At 34.9% G+C, this 14,526-nt stretch overlaps 1 protein-coding gene across 1 annotated transcript in view; it reads left to right on the top strand.

Annotated features, from left to right (window-relative positions):
- Positions 1-14,526, top strand: part of LRMDA (leucine rich melanocyte differentiation associated) — a 645,000-nt gene that overhangs the window by 355,580 nt on the left and 274,894 nt on the right. The window contains exon 4 of the mRNA XM_027880518.1: positions 8,465-8,604. Coding sequence (XP_027736319.1) covers positions 8,465-8,604 — 140 coding nt within the window. The remainder of the gene's footprint in view (positions 1-8,464; positions 8,605-14,526) is intronic.

Here is a 14,526-nt window from a genome sequence, read left to right as displayed (position 1 = left end):
TCTCTTGTAGGGAGGATACGTCAGTCTTCAGAAGCACAGAGACCTTCTAGATTCTTCTCTTCAGTGTGAATGCCATATTTGAAAAAGATCTTATTTGAACTTGAATCACTTCTTTTAATGAATTATTTCTCTCTTGAATTCTTTGAAAAATGTTAAAAAAATGTACATTTAATAGAATAATGAAATACAACTCAGGAAAGATTGTTCAGTATATGACAGTAGCACTACATAAAGGACAAAAGTGAGCAAAGAACACTGATCTGAAACAAAACGTTAGTGGGTGGAATATATTATTATGTATGTATAAGGAGAGTGAGAGAGAAATGAAAAGAAACAAAAATCCAAACTGACCCCTGTGAAAATTGGAATACCACGTAAAACTTATAACTCATTTGAGATCTTTCCTGGGAATCTCTTAATATTATTGTACTCTTCTCGCCTTTTATGGCTTCATTTTGATCCATATCTTGTTTTGATAGTTGTGATAAGAGCTTTCTACTCCTTTTACATGGTTCACTTATTGTGTGGCATTGTATGTGTAAATAACATTTGGCCCCTCCTAACAGTGTATGGATACACTGTACAAATGTGAAAGCCTATCTCTAAATCAGCTAAATGCTTAGAGGAATCACTTGATATTGTTTTCCTCTGGTTGTACATTTTATTACAGTTAGACCACTATCATATTTTCTTCTAAAAGTGGAAGAAACAAATTCAAATATTACTATTTTTGAAAGTTTCTTAGTGTTACTGCTCAACTTTTCTGTAATGTTATAAACTATTTTAAAATGCAGTCTATATAATTGAAACAGGATAGTCATCCTCTTTACCATATAACCAAAGGATAGTCATCAACATTGTGCAGTATTGGATTATGTATCTAACATATTTTTTTTTTCAATGTGGTTATTTTTACAAAAGTCTGATTTACTTTGGGAAACATATCATCTTAGTTTCATTATCGCACACAGTGGATGGTAGAAAGCAGTACAGACTAAGATGGATTGGTGGCGGGGAAGTTGCTTTTGGAGAACATGTGAGTGCAGCTGCCTATGCTTGCAATGGGAAGCCTTATTTCTCCTTTTAAGTGTGTTTACTAGATACTAAGAACCAGTCAGGAAACATCTAAATAGATTTATTTCTGTGTGTGTTACAGCAGTGTGAGGTTTCATGGCTTTTCACTGCTGATCATGGCCAGTGTTACAGTGGAACAATGTAGTATAGACATTTCAATTTTTACATTTCAATCTTTATAGTATTTGTTAAAACTACTCAAATGGGTAGTTTCAAAACTTAATATAAATATACCTATATGCTGAAAATTAGATGGTGTTTGCTGCCTCACTCCAAAACAAACAAGTCTGACAATGAAACCAGATCTGTGATTCTCTGTGGTAAAAGCCCTATTTCTTTACTTAGTCGAGTGAGCTGCTCATACATTTAACATGCATAGTTCTGAAGAACTGATACAAATTGATTGAGAATAAAGGTGTTGAATGTAGACAGACACAGAAAGCAGAGAGAAGGGCCATTAGGAAGGTGAAGGATCTAGAGTGGAAGCCATATGAAGAGCAGCTGAACAGTCACTTGGTCTGTTCAGCCTGCAGAGGAGACTGAGGGGACACCTCATTTCAGTCTACAGCTTCCTCATGAGGGGAAGAGAAGGGACAAACATTGATCTCTTCACTCTCATGACCAGTGACAGGACTGAAGGAATGAAGCTGCATCGTGAAGCTGCCACGAAGCTGCATTAGGGGAGGTTTAGGTGATATATCAGCGAAAGGTTCTTCACCCAAAGGGTAGTTGGGCACTGGAACAGGCTCCCCAGGGAAGTGGTCACAGCGCCAAGAAGCATTTAGATAATGCTCTTAGGGACATGGTGTGATCCTTGGGGTGTCCTGTGCAGGACCAGGAGTTGGACTCGATAATCCTGATTGGTCACTTCCAACTCAGCATATTCTATAATTGAATCTAGATTTTGAATAGTTTAAAGGAAAAGCGAAATATTTCATATCACAGAGTGGGAAATCTAGAGGTGGGCAGAATGCCTGTAATGGTATATACATTGTTTATGGCAAGAGAAGTTATCAGTGTGATTCAGATCTAAGGATTACACATTTCTGAGTCTTTGAAAACAGCATAGTGAGTACCTCAGCTGAAGAATATACCAATAACTACTTCTGATATAATCTGTCTTCACACAGGTCTTGTCATGGTTTCTAACAATTACAGATTTGCTTAACCTCCAAAGTGTAGGTTGTAATTTATTCTGCCTCTGTGCTTGTTTCTACATTGTCCTCAAGTGCTTGAAGACACAGAAGTCCCAGTCTGAACAGAATCTCATTATGTTAAGTGCTGAGGATGTGATGTGTAGATTGAGTGAATATATTAAAGACATAAATTATCTCCTATTATGCATGGTTCCCCATCTCCACTAAACAGAGAACTGAGCTAAATTCAGTTCAGTTCAGTACAGCATTCTTTCTGCATGTACTTCTGAGTTCCCTATGCCACAGTTACAGATTTAGTGAAATCTATGTGGCTTGTTAGAGAACTGCTGTACCTGATGAGCCAAAAATCTTTCTCCTGGAATAAAGTGTGCCTGAAGGAAAAATTAAGTAATGTGAATGCCTAATGCCAAACATCTATGGAAGAGGGAATTAGTCCTCAGTCCAGATGAATTCCTTTTGATTCCTTGTGCTGTTCTACAGCAATGCTTGGATGAGTTCAATTCCAGATATCAAAACTTTTTTAAAAATCCTGAGCTGCTGCTTTGCTCTTGACTGTTAAGCCTTGGAAATCTTGAGCAACATTTGGGCAGAATAATGTTAAAAAGGAATCTAAACAAAAAGCAATCTTTGAGAGAAAGAACATATGGTTTCATGACAGACCTCTGTGGAGAACTAGAAAGGTAATTTTCTTGCAGGAATAGAAACATTCTCACATTTGTATACTTAAGAACATTGAAACCTGGTCTTCAAATCTGCAGCCTTGGAATCATCAGCATTCTGAAATATCTTAAAAATCACTGGCAACTCCAGCTACACAGAGAAAATTAATGCTGCTCCAGGTGGCAGAATGGGATCTTTTTCCCATGTATTTGGTATGCAGGAAGCTCTTCCTGAGATATATGGACTTCGTTAATTACCATCCGTGCCACACCTTTTCTTTCTTGACTAAAATGCTTTCAAAGTCAGAGAACAAGGCCTTATCTCAAGGTCCTAGCTCCCTACCAGAGAGGGTTCAAGCCAGAGTGTGGCCTAAAAATGGCTGTGTGTGACATCCTATTGTACATAAGGAAGGGGAAGATGTATACTTGCATATTGCAAGCTATTTCTGTGGTTATCCAACCTTAAAGACCTAGCACATTCTAATGGAAAAGCGTTGAGGTGGCAAAGATCTTTTCACACTGCATTCAGAGGAGAATTGGTAACTTCTGCTTCAAGGCTATTTGACTGTCGAATAGCTTGTGATTGCTACACTGTGTTTGTGATAAATTTAATTGTCGCAAATGTTTCAACTGGGAATAAATATAGATACCTTTCTCACTCCTGACTCTGGTAGAAGTGTTATCCAGCTGTTTTAGTGTTAAGTTGATTGCAGCACCTGCATGACAGATAATTAGTTGGCAGGAGATTTTTAAATGAGAATTTGGGGTCTTTCTATGTGGTGGTCTGGAATTCTGCATGATAATTCTGATATTCTCATGTACATATTTCAAAAATACTTTGAATGTATAACTGATTGCTTTTTATTTTGTCTCTTTGCTTCCAAGAATTTTCAAAAGCTGTAATCAATGAAGTTCCTTAAAATGAAAAGTTCTCCTGCAACTCCTCCAGGGAAGTGAAATGACTTTTTGAAATGAAATGGTGGAACAACTTGGAAAGCAGTGAGAGAAAGAACAGGAGCGATTACTTTTCTGTATTTGAGTGTGTGACTAATAAAGAACTACTAGCAGACAAAAAGTTTACAGAAAGAAATCCTAGATTTTCTTGCATACTTCAAACAGTATCAAAAAAATAATTGCATAGTAAGATAGGAAACATGTATGTTTGTTTGGATAGGATAAATTAATTTAGAAACCATTAGCAAGGGTGTTTCTGCATAGATTTGACTTGTAGTTGTTCCTGAAAGCAACCATGAATGTGGTTATACCAAGACTGCTGGTAAGGAAGAAATAGTTTGGAGTTTGGGGATGACCAGCATTAGTTCTTAGTACTTAAACTTTATATTACTCTGCCCTGGAAATATGCTGGAGGGACTAGGGAAAGGACACAGCTAAAAAGGCTCTTGAGAATACAGAAATCAGGAATACTGGAGCTTGTGTGACATCATCCAGTAGTTTCTGTGTGAATCTACTCAACCTCTCAAAAATATAAAAGACACTGCTTAGCATCAAAATGACTGACCCTGCTTGCAAGGTTCTCCTAAAATTGACTAAATGAAGTGGCATTATACCATCCACACAAGAGTTTACAACTTTGACCTTACTTAAATGTAATATTTCCTGGGAACTTATGTTTGAAGGGTTTGTAAGGGAACGTAGTCCTGACTAGCACTAGAATTTTGACCCATGCTAAACAATTTTCTACAAAACAAACAAAAATATTATAAGCTTGCATTCACAGATAATTATTAGCTAGAGAAAGAAGATACCTAATTTTCTTTGGACTTTTGATTGTTCTTTTGCTTTCTGGAGAACCTCAAAAAATGGCAATATTGGGTACCAGACAGTGAATGAAAACAGACAGGTCAGAACATGCCTCTTTGTAGGGTATTTTTGGTTCCACAAAACTTCCAAAAAATTATATTACTCTGCAGTTAAATCAGACCCATCATAGTACTGTATTTTCCAAATAATTCTATTGCTATGTTTCAGTGGTGGCATTGGTTTTTTAGAACAGTGACAAGGTTGTGTCTGATTGTGCATATGTATGCTTGTGAATAGTCTACTGTAAGTATGCATGTGTGGTGTATATTATATATATATGTGTGTAACAGTGTGAAGAGGTTTTAGAAAACTAATCTATGAGAGATATGTAGTTCTTTTAAATGTTTCCCTAACTTAAAACTAGAAACAATACAAGAAATCAGTAAAGTTTTTTGATAAGGATGAAATTTTAAATTATGTCCAGCATGTTTCTATTCATTGTTCATGAAGACCAGGTTAGATTTTTGGAGAGGTCCATTGTTGTTTGATTGCCCCAAATTGATGTTGTAGCTTGTGTGAGCTGTATTGCTGAAGGGTTTAAAATGTTAATTGTTACAAATTTTTATTTTAGTCAACATCTGTTAGAAAGAGAGGCATTAATGGATTGGTAATGATGACACTTGAATTAGGAGATGGACTACCACACTAAAGCCCTTTCATTGTCATAACCGTGATACTTTAAACCGTTTTTCAAACAGTGGACTGTGGTGTAAGTGTTGGCATCACTGTTACATATTTATCTGGTGATCAGTGACACTGAACAGATCAGTCCAGGGCTATTTTCACAGAGGTTTAAATAAGTAAATACGTTTTCACTAGCACTGTCCGTGGATTTAATTGTGGTTTTTCTTTTTTGAAGATATTGGAGCTGAAATTGGTCTTAGAAATAGCACAGCAGGATTTTGCAGCTCTTTGGCTCTGATTGCACCAGTATGGCCCTCCTTAGACTGCAACAATAAACCATAAAAAAGGAAACTGGCAATAAAATTTCAGACTAGTTTTTGATTTTATCCCTCCATTTTTCCTAGCATTGTTTTAGAAAGACTTAACACTTTTGGTGGCATCAGATAGTTCCAGTATTGTGATTTAAATAAGTATATGACATGCTAATTAACTAAACAGTACACTAGAAGTGCACCATGACCTATGACTGATCTCTGAAAAATACTTAATCCTGAGAATTTGAACAGAATAACATTTACTTCTCCTAAATGCTTTGTAAAGAATACCTGTGATGGTAGGTGAATGGGGCTTCTTGGAAAATCAACCTGTACCTTGAATTTTGTTTTGTTTTTAAGAGGAAAAAGAAGTAGTAGTTAAAGTCCTAAGGAATAAAAAAGTTTGTTTATGGTATAACTGCTCTTTATAACTATTCATAAGTATCTCTTGCCCAAGATACTTTTACGGGGGTGTTTCTGCATTTAAAATCAGTGTTCAGTGTTTAGATATGAGGCATTAGAACCTAGACACTAACTTCCAAATTTGGAAATTTTAGATTGTTGAGATGCAGATTATCAGCTCCTGTTATTTACCTAAAACTCTTGCTGAATGTGATGTCTCTCCTTTTCGCTTTCCTTAGGACTTTTAGGCACAGTCTTGCATAATTGCACTGACACAACTCTTCATTACATTTCTAAATGCACTTTGATATTTTCCTTGAAGTCTGCATGTTCAGATGGGAGTTAGAATACATATCATACTCCACATTTAGAAACTTTTGGGGAGAAAAGCTTCTGTACAAGGAAAAGCTCTACTGAATGGACAAGCAAAAATCCGGCATGTTTAATCTGTAAAAGGAGAAAATATTTTGAATAATTTGTTGAGGGGATTTTGATGCCTTTTTTTTTTCTTCTTTTGATAGGAAATTACCATATACAATAAAACCCTTGCAATAGCTAACTCCCTGTGTGTTATGGAAATAACTGTCTTTATTAATAAACTCTCCCAGGGAACCTTTTTGTAGCTTAAGTAATACTGTGAGAAATTAAGTGTTTCTCCTGGCCGAGGGCGGGTGCCAGATTCAAGCAATTCTTTAACAGTCTTAGGAAACTTTTAAAAAGCTTTTCCCTTGAACATCTGTGGAAAAACCAGTTTGTGAGCTTCCTGTCACTGTCACATACTTCCTGAAAGAGCCATGAAAAAGTTTATGTGTGAGCTTGACGTCTAGGTGTGACGTTTAGCACCAAACTTGGATCGATAATTCACCCAGCTAACAAAGATCTGTATCATATGGTGCTACAAAAAGATAATGTTTCTAAGGGTCTGGTAAATTACTTACTGGCACATAGCATTCTATATTGTGGCTTTGCCAAATTAAAAGTTAACATTTCTACCTTTTTAATGAATTCATAGAACTTATTTCAAGCTCTTATTTTTCTCACTCATGCAAAATATTTGATTATGATTCCTTGGACCTTATGGGACAGAACGTTAAGAGTGTAGATACATTGATTTTAGTAGATGAGAATCAGTAATTGTTGGCACGATCTTCATGAGTGTTTGAAAATAAAATAAAATCTCAGGCTTATGAAGGGAAGAACAACAAAGCTGTTTCCATTCTGTATTGTTTCTGTTGCCCTTAAGATATTGGGGTGAAGAAATAAAGTAAATTCCATCAGCCAAAAATAACAAAGATAACAGAAACACATAAATCAAGTATAAATAATAGCAACACCAGTGAACTGAGAATTTAAAACAATAGTTGTGACAATAGTTGTGGTCTCTAACAGAAGGAGAGGATAAAAGCAGAACAATGAAATGTCCTTTATTGGTTTTGAACAATTATTACTCTTGTCTAATTAATTTGATTTTAATATTGGGAAATTTTTACATACACATACATGGCATATTTTTTGAGAATCACAGCTATATCTTTGTATGTAAATTGAAGTTAATAAGAATATATAGTTCGAGTCTTAGAGACTGTCAAACTAAGCTGTAACAAAATAATTTGTTTATTTGATTAATCAACAGTGTGCAGATGGTTGAATATTGTTGCTATGCTTAAACCTGAGAGGTAATCTCTGGTATTGCAGTGGTTAAAAATAGTTTAACCTTTGTTTGCTTGTTTGTTTCATTAAGGTTTACAGTAATAATTGTATCATCCTTATTTATGTTCCAAGGAATAGAGCTAAAAGTAATGCAAAAAATTATGCTTTCCAAGTCTTTAAAACTTCATATACAAAATATTTGTAACACTGAAGTATTTAAGTTACACTTAGTGAAGCATTAATTGACATATACTAATTGAGTAGTTGCTAATGTGTTCCTGAGACACTCAAACCATTTATATGCCAGGAGTGAACGTGGGTTGTTGTGGTTTGACTTTTTTCTTTTTCTTTTTTTTTTTTTTAAACTCATTTTCCAGTGGACTGAATATATTAGTGATGAATGTGCTGTGAAACTAACTGTTTGTTTCCATGCTGGAAAAGTTTCATGGCTCCAGCAATTGCTAGCCATTTTACCACACAGCATCCATCATTTTGTCAAAGTTTTAATGTTTTGTAGTGAACCACCTAGGAAAGAAAGGAGGAGAAAAGAATGACAAAACAGCCCAATTCTTTCATTCCATGCCAAAAAACTGACTGAAGTTTATCCCTGTTTGCCCTTGGAACAATTAATGTGACATTTTCCTGAATGCCATACTAAATTTGATTGTCAGTTATTGAAATGTATGTTTAAATCAGCAGTGATGCAACTCTAAATGCTTTTTTCATTAATGTCATTGAATCCTTAACCCACAACCTTTGACACATAACAGAATTAGAAAGCCTTTTGGACCATTTGGCTGAAGTTGTGCCCTCACTACAGTATCTCAGTTTGCTTGGAAACATTGCTTGCCCAAATGAACTGGTCTGCAAAGAAAAGGATGAGGATGACTACCAGAGGTACAGGTTAGTGTTTTTGCTTGTAGATATAATAAGACATGTCAGTTTTGTTTTACTACTGGAAAAATATTGAACTAAAATCAGCCCAGGGTCTCAAACAATCATTTACTCTTTTCTGAAACCATTGTTACATATTCTGTCATGAAACACCTAGGAATTTAAGTAACCCCATTTCAGTGAGATCCAGCACATGGTGGAGTTGAGCAGGTGTGCACAAGATATCCTGAATATGGGTGCTCATATGCCCCTACTCACGGCATTTCCTTCTTTAAGGCTGAGATAAGGCAACTTTTGCATACACTAAGGGTGACAGGCAATAAAAAGACAAATCATTACACTGAGATAGCCAGTTATATGGTCTTCTCATATTTTATATGGTGCTGAGTTTCTTCTACTGTAGTTATCAAGGCACTTTTGACACAGAAGGACTCCTCTATTGTGCTGCCTTACTCAGAGCAGTTAGATTACAATTAAAAAACCCCAAACTATATCTATGTTGTAATTTTAAAGAGCTCGATTACACAAAAGGTCATCTGAAATTTAGTATGGAAGCCTGATAAAATACTATAAATACAGCTAAACCAACTGAAATGTTGCTAAAAATTACAACGGTTATTTAAAAAAAAACCAAACAAACTTTTGACCGATAATGATTATGACTATAGATCCAAAACTTACAGAACATCTGCTAAGTGACATAATTTTCATAGCTGTGACTTTTAGGCAAGGAGACATTGATTATAAAGAAAAAAAAAGGTCATTTGAGATATTTTTCCTTGCTCACATATGAAACATTATTTCAGTCTTTGTGTGCTGGCGTTTTTCACGTTGGTTGAAAATGGCAGTCAGAGGCAAGTCGGAACCAAGCAGTACTGGTCACTGTGCTGCCAACCTTGCACAGCCTGAACTTGCTTTTTATTAGCAAATCACATGCAGTATTCAGTTATATAATAAAACTCTGATTTTATCTCCATTTATTCTAAACTCTGCTGTAGGGCCTAATACAAAACAATACAGGCAGGTTTATTGGAAAGTGTCTTGAATTCAATGCTCTAGGAAATGCTAAAACTTGAAACATCAGCACAACCGTCCCAAGTGTGCGTATATATTTTAATTTGTTTCAAATTTTTGAGAAGGATTTCTGTGTTTTCAGACTTTCACCTTTTAATGATTCCACTTTTGAATACGAGTTTAGGTTTTTTTTGTTTTCACAAAGTTGATCAGCCTAAATTTAATAAAATATCTTCTCATTGCTTTCACACTTAAGTGGAAGGTATGCCTACTATCCAGCTTATGAGAATTTAATAGTGATGTCTCTATGTAAATTTATGTGACATGTGCACTAGAAAATGGCTTAAAAAATGAATGATATTTCTACAGTTTACTGTTTTTCACTTTAAGTATGTTTTCTGACAATATGTCTCCTATTAATCATTTAAGCAAAAGTAGTACGTTAAAGGAGCCATTCAGAGGCAAGAACCCATGGTTCATTTAGTGCTCTCTGAAAAAATTCTTTATTGATTGACATCCTCTGTGGTTATGTGATGTAATATTTATAATATGTCACACAGCCATACATCAAAACAAGCATGTCTCTTGTTTCATTTCAATGCAAAAATGTTGATTTCAGGGAGGTCAAGGTAGTTTTATGTCACATCATGGCAAACCACCATGTCAAAGTGTGAAGTGATTCTATTTATGTGTCTACTGGAAACTGCAACATTGCTTCCATTCTCTTTCCTCTCAATTTTTCAAAACCCTGGGTATTTTTTCCATATAAGCTAGGTTAATTGAAGTTCTTTTAATGAAGAAGAATGGGCTCCTAATTAGTTGAATGGTTTATGGTTCTGCTACTGTAAGGAAAGCTTCCTGATCCTTTTCCATTATTATTTGTTGCATTATATGAAATGTGTTTGCTAGACAACACTAGATTCATAACCCAAAAGCATGGTTCCAGCTATCTGTCTGTCTCTCTATCTTCCTACCTACCTACTTACCTACCCATCTTTAGGGGAATATATATTCACCTATGTGATGGAACTGATTAAAAGTACTCTTGTAGCTTTACTCTGAATGGCTGATTCAGAGTTTTGAATACACATTCTGAAGCATCTTGGACAACTTTTTCTTCCAGTTACAGCATTTTTAATGGTTTGAAATAGCTTTTTTTTTATAAGAGGTTTTTTTTGAGAAATTTTCCAGAAAGCATCAGAAGATTGGATTTCACTGAACTTGAATTATGTAAACATTGTGCTCCACCATAACTTTAACTGGCTTTGTTTTGTTCTGAATGGAAACTTCTCTTTGTAAATTTTTGCAGTGACCATTGGAACCACAGCTTCATTTTTCATTGAACTTTAATTTTGTTCCTACTGAGTTCAATTAGAGTTCAGGCTATTTAATTCCTCAACCAGAAAGAGAAAGGTGCAAGAAATCAAAGCTTTGCTTAATCTTCTCAATCCAACAAACTGAAAAGATCTGTAAACCCCTCAAAATCTCGATCTTAAAGAAATGTGGAAAATAATTTTTTAGGAAAGTTAAGGTCCAGTGATTTGTAGTCCTCTTAGCAACAGAGGTTAAATGTAATATTGCACATATTAAAAATAATTAGGTTGTATCAGAAATACTTAAAAAATATAGAGAACTATGCTTATTTGTCGAGAAATTCCAATCTGATTCCTCAGTTAATCCCTTGGTATACCATTTCTATCATTTAATTACTAAAGCTCTTCCCTATTATTTCATTCGCAGTACATTTTATACTAAAACAGTATTGTGTTGTTGTTTTTTTTTTCAAAGTAGGTTTTGAGGTTTTTTATAAGAATTGTATTAGTTTTGAAAGGGAAATTTTTTAGGGAAAAAGCTTTTTTTCCACCCATCCCTGCTATTTCTCCTTACCTTTCAAGTTTGTAGGAGAACAAATTGATGAAAACATTTCTATGCTACTGGAATTTTTGCTTGGACAGGAAAAGAAAATGGAAAGTTCCCTTTTGTGGTATTTTTATAAGCAAACTTGTTTGGGTAATTTTAAAAACTTCCTTTTTTTTTTTTTTTTTTCATCACTGTAAAATGGCTTCAATTTCTTTCTAATAAAAAAATAATTCTGTAAGTTCTTACTTTTTATCTTATTTTTTTAAGCTTTCTGTATTTGGGTGTTAATATTTTTGTAAAAGCATATCTTGGTGGTGAGGGCAAGGGAAAGTAGAATAGCTAAAATGTAATGGTGGTAGGAAAATTTTAAAAGCTTTTGGCTCAAGTAGGAAGCAAGAATCACAGAAAAATAGCTTGCAAAACAGTGTGTCCTCTAAAATAACCTAGTCTACAATCTCTGCTTTGAAGATTGCGTGAAAACAAAGGTCATGACCCGGAGATCAAAGTAACAGAAGTCAACACAGTAATTGCTGGTTGCTTCTGTTGTACTCGCACTTGGACAGTCCTGTGGGTGTATTGTTTGCAGTAAAAACTTCAAACGTGGTGTTACTGAACTGTGAAAAATCATCTGGGTCAGAATGTATTACAAAGCATTTGTGAATGCTGCAGGTGACCTCACCTATTTTCATTAAAGCGATATGATTGTGAAGAATTCGTGCCATGTGTGAAGTTTTCAGTGCTTGGTCATTCTTCTTTGCTCCTTATTGACATTTCCTGGAATGATGCATTCATTAAATGCTGTTGACATGGAAACAAGGGCAAGTGGAAACAAATGCCTGAGTTTATTTTAAATTAGCTTAAAAGTACATGTACTAGATATGCTATCTTTGGCAGGGGGAGCAAATGACGATAACCTTATGAAGTCCTCTTAAGATATAACAGCTAGAAAGGAAGTGCATGCATTTTGTACGGATTAACTTTTCAAGCTAAATCAGCTGTTCCCATCCCACAGTTTTGATTGTGAGAAATGGTGCATCTTAGCATATTTAGTGTTTTTTGCAGTTTTCTTTTGTTTCATTGTGGTTTTGTTTTATTGTTTATTTTAAAAATTGATACAGAACTTTTTTATTTTAAATAGTCTTGTTACTGAATTTGGATGGTGACATAAATACATACTCAGGAAGCAATAGGAGACTAGAAGTCCTTGCTCAGTAATGAAAATAATGCTAATATACCTGATCAATACCAGTAAATTACTGTTGAGGCTCTCTTTTAGTAGGAGGGATTGAAGTCTCTGGTACTTCTGTATATGCTTTTTATGTACTTAATTAAATTATTAGGATATTCTCTTATATCTGTATAATCTATGAATCCGTGTTGCTTCACTGTTTGTCTGAAGCCTTGTCATTTCACTGGTACCTGGTAGAAAAAAATCTGTATGTGATAGACATCAAATGACCACACAACTTCCATCTGAGACCAGCCACTGTGAGCGTTCATGAGCAAGAACAATGATGATGTTCTTGTTCAGCCAATAAATTGAAGTCCATAGTACCCCATTTGTCCATACTAATGCAGTAAGTTTAGACATAACTCTAAGTGTTTTTACACAAATAGAGAGATATTTTTCTGATTTGTAGAGTTGTTTGCTACACTGAAGAAAAGGAGAAGGTGGTCTGGATTTCTGAGGGACTTGTGAGTCCCTCAGAATTATATGATCATCACCAAACAGTGCCAAGGCTGCACAGCATCTTATGTGATCCTCTAACATACCTCATGCCAACATCACGCTCTCACTTCTGGAAGATGCTGGTTTAAGTTTATGGCCTGTCTTCCTTATCTGTGTATTAAAGAAGTTTTTTCATTGCAGATGAGAATTCTGTAGCCAGCTATATGCTGTTTGGTGGGGGTAGAGGGGTAAACCTTTGCAGGGGGGGCAGAAGAAACAGTTACAGAATATAATCAATCTAGTTCACTCTCATAAACATGCTTGTTCAATCCTTCTCATTTTTGTTTTTGTCTCTCCCTTTTGAAAACTGATCTGACTTTGCCAACTTCAGGTTATTTATTTTTTTCTAGTGTACAGTAATGTAACTGAGAGCATAATCAGTCCTTCAAAGTTTGAAATAAGTATATTATTTTTGTGTTTTATGGTTGTCAGGGAAAGGAAGTATAATAGCACAGAAAAGAGAAAAATGAAAGTAAATACTTTCTGAAACAAAGAGCATGTTGGTGTTATGATACAGGTAGAGTTAGATATTTGTGCATTCTTCTGGCCAAATATTTCTCAATTTTTCACTCCAGATAAATTTAGTTTTTAAAATTTAAATATTGATGCGTATAGTACAGTTTTATATTCCAGCTTTTGGTACTAAAAGGACAAACTGAAGGACTATACAGAATCTAGCTCTTACCATTGTGTTTCATTAAATGTTCAGTGGAATAGTTATTTTTTCTGAAATTTTAGCATATACAAACATATTATAATTTCCTCGTAAGAGAAGAAGAAGAAAAAACTCAGATAGTCCATTCCCCAGGTAATTTTTTGCCACTTTTAAAATTTTCCTATAATGTGGCCTATAGTACCCGAAGGCCTACCATGTTCAACAACTTCTCTGCTTTTCCAAGGGAGATGGTGAGTTAGTTGAGGCCCTTAGATGCTATGATATTATGTGACTCATTGGGGGTTTTTTGTTGTTGCAGTTATGATGTTCATAGCTCTAGAATGAAAGTTTTCTAGAACTGATTGATAGTAGCTAGAGGTAGTGTACCAAAACTCAATAAAACTGAAGCAATTTTTTGTTGGAACCTAAATGGCTACTGAAAAAACACATAGACTGAAATTTTACAGGAACTATTTAACAAAAACAAATGGTTGATATAGAATTTATTTGCACCTCTGTGTTTTGGATCAGGACTGATAAATTTCTTGTAAATGTTTCAAATAGATTTTTTCGTTTGTTCCGTGTGATCCTTTAAGGAACACACATTTTCTTTTACTTTACCTGTGAAAGTCTCCTAAGGTGTGAAAGTTCAGTGACTTATTTTTTTTTTGCG

The sequence above is a fragment of the Empidonax traillii genome, unplaced genomic scaffold (genome assembly GCF_003031625.1).
Source record: "Empidonax traillii isolate 1590-97213 ecotype Southwest subspecies unplaced genomic scaffold, ASM303162v1 scaffold71:size1317347, whole genome shotgun sequence".
Classification (NCBI taxonomy): domain Eukaryota; kingdom Metazoa; phylum Chordata; class Aves; order Passeriformes; family Tyrannidae; genus Empidonax; species Empidonax traillii.
This window is presented reverse-complemented; position numbering and strand designations above follow the sequence as displayed.